The sequence below is a fragment of the Zalophus californianus genome, chromosome 4, assembly GCF_009762305.2.
Source record: "Zalophus californianus isolate mZalCal1 chromosome 4, mZalCal1.pri.v2, whole genome shotgun sequence".
In the NCBI taxonomy this organism is placed as follows: Eukaryota; Metazoa; Chordata; class Mammalia; order Carnivora; family Otariidae; genus Zalophus; species Zalophus californianus.
The window spans coordinates 95,644,043-95,663,666 of NC_045598.1; the positions used below are offsets into that span (position 1 = coordinate 95,644,043).

At 38.0% G+C, this 19,624-nt stretch overlaps 1 protein-coding gene across 3 annotated transcripts in view; it reads left to right on the forward strand.

The window, feature by feature from the left end:
• Window positions 1-19,624, forward strand: part of MAGI3 (membrane associated guanylate kinase, WW and PDZ domain containing 3) — a 237,322-nt gene that overhangs the window by 138,730 nt on the left and 78,968 nt on the right. For all 3 annotated transcript variants that reach the window (XM_027610097.2, XM_027610105.2, XM_027610111.2), the window contains exon 2: window positions 438-554. In XM_027610097.2, the coding sequence (XP_027465898.1) occupies window positions 438-554 (117 nt within the window). The remainder of the gene's footprint in view (window positions 1-437; window positions 555-19,624) is intronic.

The following is a 19,624-nucleotide window of genomic DNA, read 5'->3' on the forward strand; positions in this document are numbered from 1 at the left end:
TTTCTGCTGTCTGAAATTTGAGGTGCTTATATGACTTTCTATATTTGCAATGTATACGAATGAGTTTGATGGCTCTGGAGCTTGGTGGGCATAGATCAGGGATGGAGACATGATACAAACCTAGAAGTTATCAGTATATAGATGGTATTTGAAGCTATAGATGGAAATTATCTTGGGTATTTGTCATATTCTCTGACCTATACCTTGTCATTCCCCTACTATTGTAAAATGATGCCCACATTATGTACTATAGGTATATGTTATTAATTATAATACTATAATAATTTTTTAGTAAAGCAGTGTTGTTTTTACTAAAATACTCTGATTTCTTTTTCCTGTCTATAGCTAGATGGTTTAAGGGTATTCAGTCACTACCATCGATATTTAACTGGAGATCTAACAGTTATGTGTTCTGTCTTCTGTGGTTTTTTTCGTAGGCAAAGTCATTAATAAAGATTTGCGACATTACCTGAGTCTTCAGTTTCAGAAAGGATCAATTGACCACAAATTGCAGCAAGTGATCAGAGATAATCTCTACTTGAGAACCATTCCATGTAAGTATGAGATTGAATAAAAGAAAGGCCAATGTATCCTTATTTAACTAATCAAACATGTAGAACTAATTCAGTAGAGTATCTTATATCAAATTGGGAAGACTGAGTTGGGGCACTAGAATGAAACAAAAATTGGATAAGGAGAAAAGTTTTCCAAGGACATGCAGGGCTTTTGTTTTTAAAGTAGAAAAACTTGAAGATTCTATATTGTAACTTTAAACACAGTCATTAGACTTTATAAGAGTTTAAGACTATCCATGTACATTCTGCTAACTAAATTTTCTTCTATAAATCAGTTCCAAGTGTTTATTCAGTAAGAATAAATAATAAGCTTTTTTTCACTCTCAGTGCCTTGTACACTGAGAACAAACATTTTTGTATTATTAGGACATTACTTAAGATCTGCCCCTTCCCCAAAGGAAAAAAGGAGGAGTGCACTACCTTCTTTGTAGTAATCCATGTTGAATTTTTATCTAGATGTTTGTATATCTATTCCAGTCTTGGTAGTTTTCATAGGACCAGGTTGTTGTTGTTGTTGTTGTAAAGGATGCCGTGTGTGTGTGTGTGTGTGTGTGTGTGTGTGTGTTTTAACACAAAACAAGAAACCACGTATGCTTAGATTTTAGTTAGGACAAGTCTGGGGAAGAATAAAAAGCAGTAAACAATAAAAGGACGTAAACGGATGTTCTGGTTTGTTTTCCTTTTCAATATATTTGTAACTTCTTGTAGATAGTAGCTCTTATAATGGCTCTGGAATTCTTTATTTCTTTTTCTTGTTATTTACTCTTACACGGTGTCCCGTCTGTCACCAAGCCTGCCTAATTATGCTCCTTAAATACTGATCCTTCTGCACTGCCTTAGACGCTCACCCTTTCTTGCTTGAACTTTTTTTTTTTTTTAACAGATAACAATATGTAGGGGCAAAGAGATAGCTGAAAAATATTGATCCTTGGACAAGTTCCCCCTCTATAAAATATGAATAACAAGAGACACGTCATGGAGTTCCAAGAATTAAAACGAGAACATGAGGGCAGACCACATGTCCTGGAGCAGGCCTTCGGGCCTGTCCTCTGTCTGTCCTCTTCCCAGTTCCAGCTGCATCCCCACCCCCCACATCCCCTCCGTCTGGTCTGTCTGTAAGTGCATGTCTGACTCTTGTCCATCTACAGTTTATCCTTCAAAGTCTCTCACTGAGTACAAGTCCAGACTCTTTAACATGGTATAAAATGTTCTGGTTTTTGTTTTTAAATCCGACTCCTTATGTATGATTTCCTCCTGTAAATCTACCTGGTTGGATTTCAGAATTGCCACTCCTGCCTTCTTTTCTTTGCATTTGTCTGGTATATCTTTGTCTGTCTTTTATTCTTTCATCTTTCTGAAGCTCTTTGTCTTACAGATAGTGTTGGATGTTGTAGCCAATGTGAAACTTTCTTTATATTTATTGATGTGATCCATGTCTTTAGTCTCTGTTTTGTCTTGGTTTTCTATTTTACCCATATACACATCTTTTATATAAAAAGGCTTTCACCACGTAGTCCATTTTATTTGATCTCTCTCTTTAGAAAGGTTTGTATCTTTATTCTAATGGCTATCTTTATACTTTTATATAATACTCTGTTCTCCCTCCCTCCCTAAATGATCTAGTTACTGCTTCTTACTCCTTCCTTCTCTCTCCCATCATCTGACTTGAAATAATATTTTTTTTACCCCAAAGATAATCAGCAAGCTTATTCCACTTCATATATGCTTTCCTCATTTTCACTGTTTTTTTTGATTATTGACCTGTGTCTATATTAACAAAACAAACAGCCATTACATATTGCACTCTCCCCTTTATTATCATTTATTCTTTATTCTGTAGGTAAATACACATCGAATGTAACTACCAATCCTTATGTTGGTGTTTCTTCAATAACTATGGTTTTCTAAAGCTGCTTCTTCACTAGTAGATTCCCCAGGAAAGAGAGGATCATCACAGTTGGTCTATGGCCTTTATACTTTCAAGTTTGTTTGGATGTGTATGAAATCTTTGCCTTATATTTTCTTTCCTTGACTATCTTAATTCTATTAGTCGATTATCTGATTGTCTTCTGGCATAAAACATTGCTCTTTAAAAGTCTGAAAACAATCTAATTTTCATTCCCTTATAAATAACTTGGTATTTTGCCTGCATAGGGTGTCTCACGGTAGCATTTTTAGTTTCATAGCTCTAGAGCACCCTCATCCCTTGTTAAAACAAGTTAATAAAAATATGTACTTGTACTTTCTGCTGTACTCTGCACTTTTACTTGGATCTTCTTTTAACTTTACTTGTACTGTCCTAGTTTTGCAGTTTCTCCTCAGTATGAGGTTTTGTCCTAGAAAGGAGTTATAGTTTATTTGGTTTTCATTCATAGGGTCCAAACAGCTGCAGCCTTTTCAGATCCTAACAGGACTTTTAACCAACACACTGAAGTGTCCACAACTCCTCCAAGAATGCAGTGGTATATCAGTGACAGTTAACATACCAAATGGTTTTTAATTACCATTCTTTACTAAAAGATACCAAATCTTCTTGGAGAAAATTCTGATTCCAGGTCTGGAGCAAGGAAAGTACAAGATGAGCTTGGAACATCTAATTATCCCAGGAAGTATGTAAATGCCTAAAAAACTATGGGGACATATCAGAAGCACATTTTTTTTTTAAAGCCATCTAGAAGGGGTTCCCACTGACAAGATCTGAAACAATTTGAGCAACAAAATTAATAAGAGAAAGAAAGACTTCTACCATTGTCAGATACTGCAGTGTTGAAAGGACAAGACTGTGATCCCTAATAGAAGTGGAAAGGAGAGACTGCGCACAAAGGAGTCCTGTGGTTTCATCAGCCTTCTGCTTGGAGCCATTTTCTGGACTATAGTACAAGGAGGGAAAGCCCAGGCAGAGTACAGAGGATTCTGAGTTGAGGAGACGGAAATCTGAGTTCACGAAGTCTGAGGTGCCTGAGATTTGCAGGACAGGGTGTCAGAGGGAGAGAGCTATGAAGAAAAGGAGCTCAAATAATATGCATAGGTGCCCCCTTGACTCTGTTGCTGAATACTAAGCTGAGAATGTATAGGATGAGACTCCACATGGCCAGGCAAAGATTCTCTGGGAGCTGTAAAGTTAGCAATTTCTAGAGTTTACACAGGGCTGGGAGAATCTGAGTTCTAGCCTACCCGAGTGGAGAGACCTCAAGGGTCATGGCTTACTAGTAGGGCTAAAATAGGTGTAAGCTCCTTGGGGCCCATTTTAACAAAGCTTAATTAAACAAGCCCCAAAAGGATCAGGCAAACATGCATACAACTTAACTGTTAGCCAAAAGAAAGGAAGGAGGGGAGGATAGGAGGAGGAATGGGGAAAAATCAACAACCTTTAAAGGAAGACAACAAAATCTCGACACTGAATAACATAGTATTTACAATGCCCAGTGTCTAATAAAAATTATTAGGAATACAAAAGAGAATAAAATATGGCCCATAATCCAAAGAAAAGTCAGCTAATAGAAAAAACAAAACAGAAATGGCATATATGACATATAGATAGATATGACCAAAGCATGCATTTTAGAGTTATTATAAATATGCTCAAGGATTTAAAGAAAAATATGAATAAAATAAAGAGAAAATGGAATTTTTTTTTTTTAAGAATTAAATGGAACTTCAAAAATTCATGGATGGGCTTAACAGCAGATTGGAAACTGCAGAAGAAAAGATCAATGAACTTGAAGACATAGCAATATAAATGAATCAAACTGAAACAGGAAAAAGACTGAAGACATAAGTTTTTTTTTGTTGTTTTTTTTAAGTAACCAGAGAGAAAGAGAGACATTTCTACTTCTGCCATGAGAGACTAACTGGTGAGGCGCCTGGGTGGCTCAGTCGTTAAGCGTCTGCCTTCGGCTCAGGATATGATCCCAGAGTCCTGGGATCGAGCCCCACATCAGGCTCCCTGTTCAGCAGGAAGCCTGCTTCTCCCTCTCCCACTCCCTCTTGTGTTCCCTCTCTCACTATGTCTCTCTCTGTCAAATAAATAAAATCTTAAAAAAGAAAAGACTAACTGGTACTGGATTTACCTTCTTACTGTAAACAACTAGAAATTGGGCAAGATATATGTAATAACTATTTTCAGAAATTGGGTCATAGAACAGGACTGTGATCCATTCATATTGAGCTATGCACACTGTCAAACCAAAACAGTGATACAGAAAAAAACAAATGAAGAAATAGGTTGAAATTTTTTCAAATTTGGTGAAAACTAAATCCACAGAACTGTGGATCTCAACAAACCCCAAGCAGAAGAAACATAAAAAAACACATCTATAAATATGTCATATCTAATTGCTGAAAACCAGAGATAGAGAAAACGTGAAAGGCAGACAGAAAAAAGATACATTGAATACAAGGGAACAATGAATGACTGTAGACTTGTCAACAGAAACCAGTACAAGGCAAAAGTCAATCAATCAAATGTCATTTTCAGCATGCTGAAAGGAAAGACTGCCAACCTAGATTTCTACATACAACAAAAATATCCAAGAGAAATAAAGAATTTTTCAGACCAAAAAAAAAAATTTTTTTTCACCAGCAGACTTGCACTATAAGAAATACTAAAGGAAATTCTTCAGTTGTAATGGAAATGATACCAGGGAGATAGAACTGAAAGGAAATAGACAACTTCATAATTAGAGTTTAAGATTTCAGTACCTCCTTTAGGGAAAGTAAGCAAAAAATCAGTAGGATTATAACATGAATAACACTTTGAACCAACTTGATCTAATTGCTATGTATTAGAACATGCCTTCCAACAATAGAAGAATATTCTTTTCTAGTGTACATGGAACATTTACAAATGAAGACCATATTCTGGGCCATAAAACAAAATCCAATAAATTTAAAAGAATTTAAATCCTACAAAATAGATTCTGTGATCATGATGGAATTGCAGGAAATCACTTAACAGAAGATTATCTGGAAAATCTCTGAATATTTGGAAATTAAATAGCACACCTCTACATAACCTGTGAGTTGAAGCCACAAGGAAAATACAAAATATTACACATATCAGCATCTCAAAACATATCAAGCCCAACATACCAATTTGTGGGATGTTGGTATAACAGGAAATTTATAGTGTTAAATACTTAGAAAATAATAAAGATCTCAATCAGTGATCTAAACTTCTAGCAAAAGAAGAGCAAAGTAAACCCAAATTAAGTAGAAGAAAGGAAATAAAGATAAAAGCAGAAATCCTAGAAAACAGAATAATCAATGAAACCCAAAGTTGATTTTTTTCTGATAAGTAAAACTGGTAAACGTCTAGTCATACTGCTCAGGTAAAGAGAGAAAAAACACTGTTTAACAATATTAAGAATGAGAGAGATGGCATCATTAAAAATCCTACAGATGTTAAGTGGACAGTCAGGAATATTCTAAACAACTTGGTGACAGTAAACTGAACTCAGATGAAGTGAAAAAATTCCTTGGAGGAAAAAAACTACCAGTAGTTAATCAAGAAGAAATAGATGACGGATGCCTGGGTGGCTCAGTCCATTTAAGCATCTGCCTTTGACTCGAGTCATGATCCCAGTGTCCTGGGATCGAGCCCCAAGTCGAACTCCCTGTTTGGTGGGGAGTCTGCATATCCCTCTCTCCCTGCCCCTGCTTGTTCTCTCTCACTCTCTCTTAAATAAATAAAATCTTTAAAAATAAAGAAGAAATAGATGAGCTTAATAACAGTTCTCAATCTGTTAAAGGAATTGAATTTGTAGTTTGTAACTTTCCCATTAAGAAAGTGTCAGGCCCAGATGGTAGGAGTGACTTGTTTCGAATACTTAAAGAAGAAATAATACTAATTCTACACAGACTCTTTAAGAAAATAGAGGAGGAGGGAACTTCCCAACTCATTCTGTGATCTGATCATTATCCTGATTCTAAAACCAGACAAGGACAGTAAAAGAAAATAATATTAGACCACAATTTTTCATGAACATAGACTTAAAACTCCTTAAAATATTTTAGCAAATAAATATATAGCAATGTGTAAAAAGGATAATAAATTATGACCAAGGGGTATTTGTCCTAGGAATGCACGGTTGGGATAACATTTGAAATTAATATAGTAACAGACTGGAAAAGAAAAACAAAACAAAACAGATGATCTCCTCAAATAGATGCAGAAAAAAACACTTGACAAAATTCAACTCCCTTTGATGGTAGAACCGCTCAGAAAACTAGTTTGCCAGTTATTAATTTAGTGCCTCTTGGCTTCAAATTACTCTTTTTTGCCTGGGTATAATATTGCAGCATTCCTCCTTTGCCAACTGGTAGGTACATCGTCAGATTATCTTTGGGCTGGCAGGTAGAATACTGGAAAAAGAGTCATCTCTTCCTAGTTCCGGTGTGTCTTTTTCTTTTTGCTCCTGCCTGCAGAAACACAGTAAGTTTCAGCAGTGCTCCAGCAGTCAGTTTCCCACCTCATAGGCGGCTTCCTGAATTCCACCAGTGCACCTGCTGACTTCCTTGCAGCTTCATAATGAGTTCGATGGGCACCCCACATGGCTCCCCAGATTTCAACAATATTCCTTGCAAGTGGTTTCCTACTGGGTTTCTGACAAGTCCAGCCAGTGTCCCAGATGGTTTTCTAGGAAGTTCGACACAGCCCCCATCGCAGGCAGCTTGCTGGTGAATTTCATCAGTACCCCAGCAGACTGTTCCTTGTCTGCCAGCCTTGACCTACCAACTGTGAATCAGATCCGTCCCCAGGCTATGACCACACCTTCTCCAAAGAAGTCTGAATCCCAGAGTGTGGGAGCATCCCTCCCTTCCAAGTTTGTTCCTTATTTGAGTATTCTTCCTCAGCTCTAGGGTGGTATTCTTTAAAGATCTCTTTTATTTCCTCTTAGTTAATTCCTTATAAATAGTTAATCATTTTTGTATTAAGCTCCCCTTGTTCAGCTTACCATGTTTCTCTCTCCTGTTTGGATCCTGGTCGATACAGAATTGGTACTGGTAGTAGTCCCAGGAGACAGACCCTCCAAGAAGGAATTTTAGAGTTGGTTGTGTTTTTGGGCTTAAGCACAGTGCCACGTTCCTTCTAATGGAAAGTAGGATGCTTGTAATTGAGGACAAGAACTGGCATCACAATTTTTTTTATTATTATGTTATGTTAATCACCATACATTATATCATTAGTTTTTGATGTAGCGTTCCATGATTCATTGTTTGCGTATAGCACCCAGTGCTCCATGCAGAACATGCCCTCTTTAATACCCATCACCAGGCTAACCCATCCTCCCACCCCCTTCCCCTCTAGAGCCCTCAGTTTCTTTCTCAGAGTCCATCGTCTCTCATGGTTCATTTCCCCCTCCGATTCTCCCCCCCTTCATTCTTCCCCTTCTGCTATCTTCTTCCTTTTTTTTTTTTTAACATATAATATATTATTTGTTTCAGAGGTACAGATCTGTGATTCAACAGTCTTGCACAATTCACAGCGCTAACATAGCACATACCCTCCCCAAAGTCTATCACCCAGCCACCCCATCCCTCCCACCCCCCACCACTCCAGCAACCCTCAGTTTGTTTCCTGAGATAAAGAATTCCTCATATCAGTGAGGTCATATTCTCTGATTGACTTACTTCGCTCAGCATAGTACCCTCCAGTTCCATCCACGTTGTTGCAAATAGCAAGATCTCATTCCTTTTGATGGCTGCATAATATTCCAGTGTGTGTGTGTGTGTGTGTGTGTGTGTGTGTGTGTGTGTGTGTGTGTGTGTGTGTACACACACACATCTCTTCTTCATCTATTTATCTGTCGATGGACATCTTCACTCTTTCCACAGTTTGGCTATTGTGGACATTGCTGCTGTAAACATCGGGGTACACGTACCTCTTCGGATCCCTACATTTGTATCTTTGGGGTAAATACCCAGTAGTGCAATTGCTGGATCATATGGTAGCTGTATTTTCAACTTTTTGAGGAACCTCCATACTGTTTTCCAGAGTGGCTGCACCAGCTTGCATTCCCACCAACAGTGTAGGAGGGTTCCCCTTTCTCCGCATCCTCACCAACATCTGTCGTTTCCTGACTTATTAATTTTAGCCATTCTGACTGGTGTGAGGTGATATCTCATTGAGGTTTTGATTTAGATTTCCCTGATACCGAGCGATGTTGAGCACTTTTTCATGTGTCTGTTGGCAATTTGGATGTCTTCTTTGGAAAAATGTCTGTTCATGTCTTCTGCCCATTTCTTGTTTGGATCATTTGTTCTTTGGGTGTTGAGTTTAAGAAGTTCTTTATAGATTTTGGATACTAGCCCTTTATTTGATATGTCATTTGCAAATATCTTCTCCCATTCTGTTGGTTGTCTTTTGGTTTTGTTGACTGTTTCTCTTGCTGTGCAAAAGCTTTTTATCTTGATGAAGTCCCGGTAGTTCATTTTTGCCCTTGCTTCCCTTGCCTTTGACGATGTTTCTAGGAAGAAGTTGCTGCGGCTGAGGTCGAAGAGGTTGCTGCCTGTGTTCTCCTTTAGGATTTTGATGGACTCCTGTCTCACGTTTAGGTCTTTCAACCATTTTGAGTGTGTTTTTGTGTGTGGTGTAAGGAAATGGTCCAGTTTCATTCTTCTGCATGTGGCTGTCCAATTTTCCCAACACCATTTGTTGAAGAGACTGTCTTTTCTTCATTGGACATTCTTTCCTGCTTTGTCAAAGATGAGTTGACCATAGAGTTGAGGGTCCATTTCTGGGCTCTCGATTCTGTTCCATTGATCTATGTGTCTGTTTTTGTGCCAGTACCATACTGTCTTGATGATGACAGCTTTGAGCTGGAAGTCCGGAATTGTGATGCCGCCAGCTTTGCTTTTCTTTTTCAACATTCGTCTGGCTATTCGGGGTCTGTTCTGGTTCCATACAAATTTTAGGATTATTTGTTCCATTTCTTTGAAAAAAAGTGGATGGTATTTTGATGGGGATTGCATTGAATGTGTAGATTGCTCTAGGTAGCACTGACATCTTCACAATATTTGTTCTTCCAGTCCATGAGCATGGAATGTTTTTCCATTTCTTTGTGTCTTCTTCAGTTTCTTTCATGAGTATTTTATAGTTTTCTCAGTACAGATTCTTTGCCTCTTTGGTTAGATTTATTCCTAGGTATCTTATGATTTTGGGTGCAATTGTAAATGGGATCGACTCCTTCATTTCTCTTTCTTCTGTCTTGTTGTTGGTGTATAGGAATGCCACTGATTTCTGTGCATTAATTTTATATCCTGCCACTTTACTGAATTCCTGTATGAGTTCCAGCAGTTTTGGGGTAGAGTCTTTTGGGTTTTCCACATACAGTATCATATCATCTGCAAAGAGTGAGAGTTTGACTTCTTCTTTGCCGATTTGAATGCCTTTTATTTCTTTCTGTTGTCTGATTGCTGTGGCTAGGACTTCTAATACTATGTTGAATAGCAGTGGTGATAGTGGACATCCCTGCCGCGTTCCTGACCTTAGGCGGAAAGCTCTGTTTTTCCCCATTGAGAATGATATTCGCTGTGGGTTTTTCATAGATGGCTTTTATGATATGGAGGTATGTACCCTCTGTCCCTATACTCTGAAGAGTTTTGATCAAGAAAGGATGCTGTACTTTGTCAAATGCTTTTTCTGCATCTATTGAGAGGATCATATGCTTCTTGTTCTTTCTTTTATTAATGTATTGTGTCACATTGATTGATTTGCAGATGTTGAACCAACCTTGCAGCCCAGGTATAAATCCCACTTGGTCGTGGTGAATAATCCTTTTAATGTACTTTTGAATCCTATTGGCTAGTATTTTGGTGAGAATTTTTGCATCCATGTTCATCAAGGATATTGGTCTGTAATTCTCCTTTTTGATGGGGTCTTTGTCTCGTTTGGGGATCAAGGTAATGGTGGCCTCATAAAATGAGTTTGGAAGTTTTCCTTCCATTTCTATTTTTTGGAACAGTTTCAGAAGAATACATATTAATTCTTCTTTAAATGTCTGGTAGAATTCCCCTGGGAAGCCATCTGGCCCTGGGCTTTTGTTGGGAGATTTTGGATGACTGCTTCAATTTCCTTAGTGGTTATAGGCCTGTTCAGGTTTTCTATTTCTTCCTGGTTCAGTTTTGGTAGTTGATACATCTCTAGGAATGCATCCATTTCTTGCAGATTATCTAATTTGCTGGCATATAGTTGCTCATAATATGTTCTTATAATTGTTTTATTTCTTTGGTGTTGGTTGTGATCTCTTTCATTCATGATTTTGTTGATTTGGGTCATTTCTCTTTTCTTTTTGATAAGTCTGGCCAGGGGTTTATCAATCTTATTAATCCTTTCAAAGAACCAGTTCCTAGTTTCGTTGATCTGTTCTGCTGTTCTTTTGGTTGCTATTTCATTGATTTCTGCTCTCATCTTTATTATTTCTCTTCTCCTGCTGGGTTTAGGCTTCATTTGCTGTTCTCTCTCCAGCTCCTTTAGGTGTAGGGTTAGGTTGTGTATTTGAGACCTTTCTTGTTTCTTGAGAAAGGCTTGAATTGTTATATACTTTCCTCTCAGGACTGCCTTTGCTGCATCCCAAAGACTTTGAAAGTTATGTTTTCATTTTCATTTGTTTCCATGAATTTTTTAAATTCTTTAATTTCCTAGCTGACCCATTCATTCTTTAGTAGGATGCTCTTTAGCCTCCACGTATTTGAGTTCTTTCCAACTTTACTGTTGTGATTGAGTTCTAGTTTCAAAGCATTGTGGTCTGAAAATATGCAGGAGTGATCCCAGTCTTTTGGTACTGGTTGAGACCTGATTTGTGACCTAGGATGTGATCTGTTTTGGAGAATGTTCCATGGGCACTAGAGAAAAATGTGTATTCTTTTGCTTTGGGATGAAATGTTCTGAATAGATCTGTGAAGTCCATTTGGTCCGTTCTGTCATTTAAAGTCTTTATTTCCTTGTTGATCTTTTGCTTAGATGATCTGTCCATTTCAGTGAGGGGGTGTTAAAATTCCCCACTATTATTGTATTGTTGTCAATGTGTTTCTTTGCTTTTGTTATTAATTGGCTTATATAATTGGCTGCTCCCATGTTAGGGGCATAGATATTTACAATTGTTAGATCTTCTTGTTGGATAGACCCTTTAAGTAGGATATAGTGTCCTTCCTCATCTCTTATTACAGTCTTTGGTTTAAAATCTAATTTGTCTGATATAAGGATTGCCACCCCAGCCTTCTTTTGGTGTCCACTGGCATGGTAAATGGTTTTCCACCCCTTCACTTTCAATCTGGGGGTGTCTTTGGGTCTAAAATGAGTCTCTTGCAGACAGCATATCAATGGGTCTTGTTTTTTTTTATCCAATCTGATAGCCTGTGTCTTTTGATTGGGGCATTTAGCCCATTTACATTCAGGCTAACTATTGAAAGGTATGAATTTAGTGCCATTGTATTGCCTGTAGGGTGACTGTTACGCTATATTGTCTGGGTTCCTTTCTGGTCTGTGTTGCTTTTAGGCTCTCTCTTTGCTTAGAGGACCCCTTTCAATATTTCTTGTAGGGCTGTTTTTGTGTTTGCAAATTCCTTTGGTTTTTGTTTCTCCTGGAAGCTTTTTATCTCTCCTTCTATTTTCAATGACAGCCTAGCTGGATATAGTATTCTTGGCTGCATATTTTTCTCATTTAGTGCTCTGAATATGTCATGCCAGCCCTTTCTAGCCTGCCAGGTCTCTGTGGATAGGTCTGTTGCCAATCTAATGTGTCTACCATTGTAGGTTACATCTCTCTTCTCCCGAGCTGCTTTCAGGATTTTCTCTTTTGTCTCTGAGACCCGTAAATTTTACTATTGAATGTCGAAGTGTTGACCTATTTTTATTGGTTTTGAGAGGGGTTCTCTGTGCCTTCTGGATTTTGATGCCTGTTTCCTTCCCTAAATTAGGGAAGTTCTCTGCTATAACTTGCTCCAACATACCTTCTGCCCCTCTCTCTCTTTCTTCTTCTTCTGGGATCCCAATTATTCTAATGTTTCATCTTATGGTATCTCTCAAATTCTGCCCTCATGATCCAGTAATTGTTTATCTCGTTTTTTCTCAGCTTCTTTATTTTCCATCATTTGGTCTTCTAAATCACTAATTCTCTCTTCTGCCTCATTTATCCTAGCAGTTAGAGCCTCCATTTTTGATTGCACATCACTAATAGCCTTTTTGATTTTGACTTGGTTAGATTTTAGTTCTTTTGTTTCTCCAGAAAGGGTTTCTCTAATAACTTCCATGCTTTTTTCAGGCCCAGCTAGTATCTTTAAAATCATCATTCTGAACTCTAGTCCCAACATCTTACTAATGTCCATATTGATTAGGTCCCTGGCAGTTGGTACTGCCTCTTGTTCTTTTTGTTGAGGTGATTTTTTCCATCTTGTCATTTTGTCCAGAGAACAGATGAATGAGAGAACAAAATGCTAACAAGGTAACAGCGTCCTCAGAAAATATACTCTAAGCAAATCATAAAAGACCTGAAACTGGGGGAAAAGAAAGGGAAAGAAAGAAAAAAGAAAAAGAAAAAGATAAAAACAAACAAAAACAAAACAAAAAAACAGAGTATGATCAAACATGATCAGGCTGGTGCATAATCAGTGCCACACACTAGATTTTGGGCGTATTTTGGTCTGTTAGAAGAAAGTGCCTCCCAAAATTTTAAAGAAAGAAAAACATGTATGTACAAAAATAAGGGTTAATTCAATAAAGGGTTGGAATATGACTGTAAAGATGAAAAGTATAAAAGATTTTATAAAAGGAATTGATAAGAAGTTGGTTTAAAAAGAAAGAAGAGGATTTAAAAAAAAAGGGGAGAGAATGTGATCAGTCAGGAGACTAGAACAAAACCATACACTAGAGATTTAGGGTATATTTTGATCTGTTAGAAGAAACTGTATCCCGAAATTTTAAAGAGAGAACAACTTATATATATATACCAAATTACGGGTAACTACTATGAAGGGATAGAATATGACTCTAAAAATGAAAAATAAATATTTTTTTAAAAAGGGATCAATAAGATGTTTGAAAAAGGGAAAAAGAAAAATTTAAAAAAAAAAGACAGTTAAAAAATTAACTTTGAAAGACTAAAGCATCATGGGAAGAAAAGCCATGAATTCTGTGTGCAGTATTCCCCTAGGGCTGGAGTTCTGCCGTTCTCATTAATCAGTAAACTTGGTCTTGGCTGGCTGTTCTTGCTGATCTTCTGGGGGAGGGGCCTGTTGCCGTGGTTCCCAAATGTCTTTGCTGGAGGCAAATTGCCCCGCCCTTGTTGGTTCCGGGCTAAGTAATCTGCCTGGGTTTGCTCTCGGGAGCTTTTGTTGCCTGCAAGCTTTCCGTTCGGCTTTGGACAACGAGCGTGATAATGGCGGCCTCCCAATCTCCGCCCTGGAGGAGCCGAGAACTCGGGGCCCTGCTCCTCAGTGCGCCCCCAGAGAAAAGCAGTCACTCCTGTCTCCCCGGTCTCTGGCTGCACTCCGTGCTCACTGGCCTGTGAGCGTTTCTATCTCTGGCGCCCGACCCCATGTGTAGTCTCCAAACCCAGCAGATCCCTGCGGTGCGCTCCCGCGCCACTCCTCCTGGGGGAGGAAGGAGAATTTCCCCGGATCTGCTGCTTGTTGGGTCCCTGCTGGAGGAGCAGTGGCCCGACTGTGCCGCGGATCACAGTTTATGGCAACCCCGAGCTGAGAGCCCGCTCCTCAGCTCCATCTCTGCACCTGGCTTCCCTGCCCCAATACCTGGGAGCTCTGCCGCCCTCAGGCAGCCCCTGTCTTCCTGTGACCCTGAGGGTCCTGGGACCACTGTCCCATGAGGGTTCCACCCCCCGCTTAGCCCCTGGAGCGATGTCCCTCAGTGGAGCTGACTCCTAAAAGTTCCAATTTTGTGCTGCCCTGCTCTGTCACTTGCCAGAAGGGGCCGATGGAGACCCCCTGCCCCGCCAACTGTCCTCACATATATCGCCTCGGATTCAGTTCTCCGCACTTCCTACCTTCCAGAAAGTGGTCGCTTTCTGTTCAGAGAGTTGTTGCTATTCTTTTCTTCGATCTCCTGTTGAGTTCATAGGTGTTCAGAATGGTTTGATTCCTATCTAGCTGAATTCCTGGGACCAGAGGAAATCCAGGTCTCCTACTCCTCCGCCATCTTGCTCCCCGACTGGCATCATAATTTAATCACAGTATAAATTGTGGTTGATTGAGGTGAAGTACTAGCTGAATCAGGTTAACCTTGGGAATCCATATGACTGCTGCCCTTGATTGTTATGGCAGGAATGATGGCTACAAACACCATGGCTTGGAATGGATTCTCCTGGGTATACCAAGCACTTTAAAAATCACCTGGTTTATTATTATTGCAAATCGATAAAAAAAGGCTATAATAACACTTTTCAACACTTACCTCTTCTTGATACATTTGCTAATAGAAAACGTTAAAGAAGGAAACATTTGTACAAAATAAATGCCAAATAAAAATGAGTTAAAAGTTTGAAAGATAAATCCACACATTATATCCTATTTGAAATTTTCCCTCCTAAAATTAAATTGTACAAAAAGTATCACTTGTATTATTTGATAGTTTTGACTTTGGTAACAAGTATTCCAGACAGTAAAAAAAAAAAAAAAAAAAAAAAAATCGTCTTGTGTCCATGCTCCTCAAATTGTTAAGTGTGTCCAAAAGCATCTTCAGATTGGGCATTAGGCATTGGTCATTTGAATAAGCTTGTTTTCTTTTTTAATGATGAAAATATGTTATATCCTGGTTCTGATTTTGGTTTTGCCATTGAAGTCTATATTGCATTTACTTCAGATTTTACACCAGTTTCTGATTTCAGGTTGGGGTGTTCTACAACAACATTCACTTCTCTCTGCATTTCTTCTATTAAAGGGATTTACAAAGCACTGAAACTCATAGCAGCATACTTAAGCAGTGGAAAATGCCAAGGGACATTGTTGGGTAGTATTCAAATAACATTCAGATCCCCCTTCAAGGTTAACATCATTACATAGAATCACACATCAGAACTGCTGATTTAAGGACTTTTTAGCCTTCAAAACCTGTGATTTTTGGAGAACACCACTCATAAGATTTATATAAAGTATAAATGCATCTAACCGCACTAATATTGTATTTGCAAGAAAGACTCACTGTTAGCAGACAGGGCCTTGACCTCACACTTGTAGCTCAGGAACAGCTGCAAGTGAGACTGACGAGTGGATTTGAATGCTGCTCTCCCACATGCTTCTGTCCTAGTGTCTGGAAATGTCGACTCGACCATTCGGTTTCACTTGTCAATATTTCCTGCTCTTGCTTTCAGTTGATATTTTTAGATTCCTTCAAATCAGTAACATCTCTGTGTCAGATGATTAAGCTTTAATTTTTACAGGAGAATTATAATACTTTGTTTCCTCATTTTCCCTATCAACTGATTTTTCTGGGGATTTAGAAAAAGTAAATTGGCCAAGAGACTTCAAGGAGGGATCCCTACATGGAAACACTAATGTCTGTCAACTGCAGCTCTCATCTAAGAGTTGGTGAGAATGCAAAGTATATTTACTTTGGGACATTTTCTTTTAAACATACACTTACCGTATGGCCCAGCATTTCCACTCCTAGGTATTAGCTCAACATAAATTTAAATATATGTCTTCCCAAGGACTTGTAAGTTTATAGCTGCTTTATTTATAATGTCCCATATCTGGAACCAGCCCAAATGCCCATTGATGGTGAATGCCTAATCAAATTTTGGTATATCTGTACAATAGAATACCACTTGGCAATAAAAGGATATTGAACCACAACATGGATAGATCTCAGAAGCATCATGCTAAGTGAAAGAGGCCAGGTAGTACAAACCACTACTGGAGTCAGTGTATGATTCTATGTATATGAGATTCTGTTAATCACAGAACTACAGTGACAGCAGATCAGCAGCTGCCACAGGGTCCTGAGAAAACCTTTAGGAGTGATGAGTCCCAAGACTCACAGAATTGTGAGTTTAGTGAATTTGATTGTGGGTCAGTTATATTCAAATAAAGTGACCAAGTAGATTCCCACAATTGTTTTCTTTTATATCATTAATAATTAGAAAATGAAACTTTACAAAAAGATACTTAGCATATAGGCATTTGAAATACCTAGAAATTAATCTCTAAAGCAGTGTAAAGACTTCTGTAAGATAAAATTAAGGGGCCATAAAGAAGATCTGAATATACTGACCAATTTCTTGTTCCCGGATTAAAGATTCAATATGGTGAAGACAGGAGTTCTCCTTAAATTGATTAATAGATTCATTCTAATCCCATAAAAATTCCAGCATTTTTAGCCTATTTCTCTGATTCCAGGTTTTATACAGAAGGGCTGTAAATTGAGAAAACAAAATAGGTGAACTTGTTCTATTCTATACCAAGATTTATCATGGAAATATAATTATAGCACCATGATAATGGTGCAGGACTGGTCAGTGGGTACATAGGATGTAATAGCCCAATAACACATCCAGTTGTATCTAAGCATTTCTATATGAGATTTCTATGAAAGAAGTGACTTGCCTGATTAGAGGGGAAAATAATTGACTTTTCAATAAGTGTGTTGAATAGCCATCTGGAAAAAAAGAAATTGGACTACTACCTCCCATCAGGCCAAAAATCTATTTTAGTGCATTAAAGTACTAGGTGTGAAAGGCAAAGTTGTAATGCTTTTACAAAGAATATAGAATATCTCCATGGCTTTAGGAAGGATTTCTTCAATAAGACACAGAAGCATTAGCTATAAAGAAAAGGATTGATAAATTTGACTACAATGAAATGAAAAACTACTATCATTAAAAGACCATTAAAAAAGATGAAAAAGATCACAGAGTGGGAGAAGATACTGTCTATTCTGCTACAATGTTTGTTTCTGTAACACAAGTTCATATATGGTTGGTAAGTAGGTGGGATAATGATGTCAATTTAATGGAGGTAATATTGGTTCTTACTCCATTTTCCCCAGCAAGCAAATGTTTTGTGTCATCAAGTAGCAGCAAATAAACAAAATATACAAACATAGTTGAATGTTGCATGCTCTGTGCATAATGCCCATTCACCTCGATTTGGCCTCTTTTCTCAATTTGGACATGTACTTTATCTTAATCATTTATTGCCCCTTTTGCCTTATCTTCATTATTCAGTAGCTCCAACCGTCTTTATACCCCTTTCTGTCAAGCTATCTTTTCTTTTTTTAAAATTGGTACTTAAAGACAAAATATTTTATTTACACTGGTATTTTTATCAGGAATTTAAAATATCTTTTAAGCTGTCTTAGCATTTTTAATCAGGGTTGTTACTGATTTTGCTAGGCTCTGGTTACAAAGTTGCAATAGGTTTTGAGAAATCAACCCTGACCCTATTTTCTCAGTAATCTCCACTATTTGGGGAACACGATTTTGCAGAAAGTACTGTTTCTAGAAAGCATTTTTTAAAAAAGATTTATTTATTTGTTTTAGAGAGAAAGCACGAGTGGGAGGGGCAGAGGGAAAGGGAGAGAGAATCTTAAGCAGACTATGCTGAGCACAGAGCCCGCCGTGGGGCTGGAGACCATGACCCAAGTCAAAACCAGTAGTCGGATGCCCAACCGACTGTGCCACCCAGGCTCCCCCTTATTTCACATTTTTGCAGAAACTCCCCCTTTGCAACATATATATCTGACAAAGGACTGCAGTGCTTTATCAATAGTAAGACACAGTTATTTCACACGTTAGCCTCTCTACAATTGGATTGTATCTTACAGTAGATAGAATCTTTTGATTTTAATTGCCAGTTTTTTTTTCTTTTTTAGTGATAAAATAGTGGTGCATTTTGGAAGCTGTTGATTACTTAGATTTGATGAAGTACTGTAGTAAAAAACTACAAGTCAAGTTTTAGAAGATAGGCAACCCAACAGAGAAGTGGCAAAAGCCTTGAACAGTCACTTCACACCAGAAGAAATCTCTATGGCTAGTAAATATTTGAAAAAGAATGTGTGATCTCATAAATCAGTTGCACATTAAATACACAGTGAGATGCCTTCTCATGTTGGCAGAAGTTTAAAAACCTGACTACAAGTGTTAATGTGGACATAAAAGGATGCATATGGCATGATTCCGTTCATATGAAATTACAAAAGAGGCAAAACTAAGCTTTGTTGCTTAGGAATGCATTACGTAGTTGGTAAAAAAAAAAATTTTTTTAAAGAAGAAAGGAAATCATCACAAATGTCAGGAAGGTGGCTACTTTTGGGGGTGGGGGGAAGGAGAGAGTTATGATTGGAGGCGTACAAGGGGGCTTTTGGTCTCCTGGTGAAACTGTTTCTTCACTTGGATGGGTTTGCTTTATTATTACTTGTCAAACTTTACATATATGTCTTATGTACCTTGTATGTATATTTCAGAATAAAACAAAAGAGGGGAATGATCAGTATATCAAATGTTGTTGATAGGTCAGGTAATAAGAGGACTGAGACTTGAGCATTGGGTTAAGCAAAGTGGAGACTCCTGATGAACACAGCAGATTGTCTCACAGCAGATTGTCTCAGTGGAATGGTTGGGGCAGTGATCTAATTGGAATGGGCTCAAGAGACAGAAGAGAGGAGTTGGGAGACTGTGAGTAAACAGAACTTGGAGGAATTTTTATGTAAAAAGAAATATAGTAGGGACTAGAGGTGATATAGAAAGCTTTACATTAAATATATAGAGTATCAGGAAAATATCAATATAAATTTTCTGGAATGCTGAAGGCAATAGGGTAGGGTAGATGAAAGACAACTTTTTATGTGTATGGGATTACACATTTTTGGAGAGAGGATGTGAAAATTTGTAATACCTATATTTGTAGAGAAGTAACATTAAAGCTCCTTTTTAAGTCTTGGAAATATATATATGTGTCACACATGACATTTCATATCTACTCATGGAAAGAATCATGAACATCACCTTTGCTTAACACCACTTTGCAAAAAGAGAATGAAGCACAGAGGGATTAAGTGCTTGCTTAAAATTGTATCATTACTAACAATCCCAGACTAA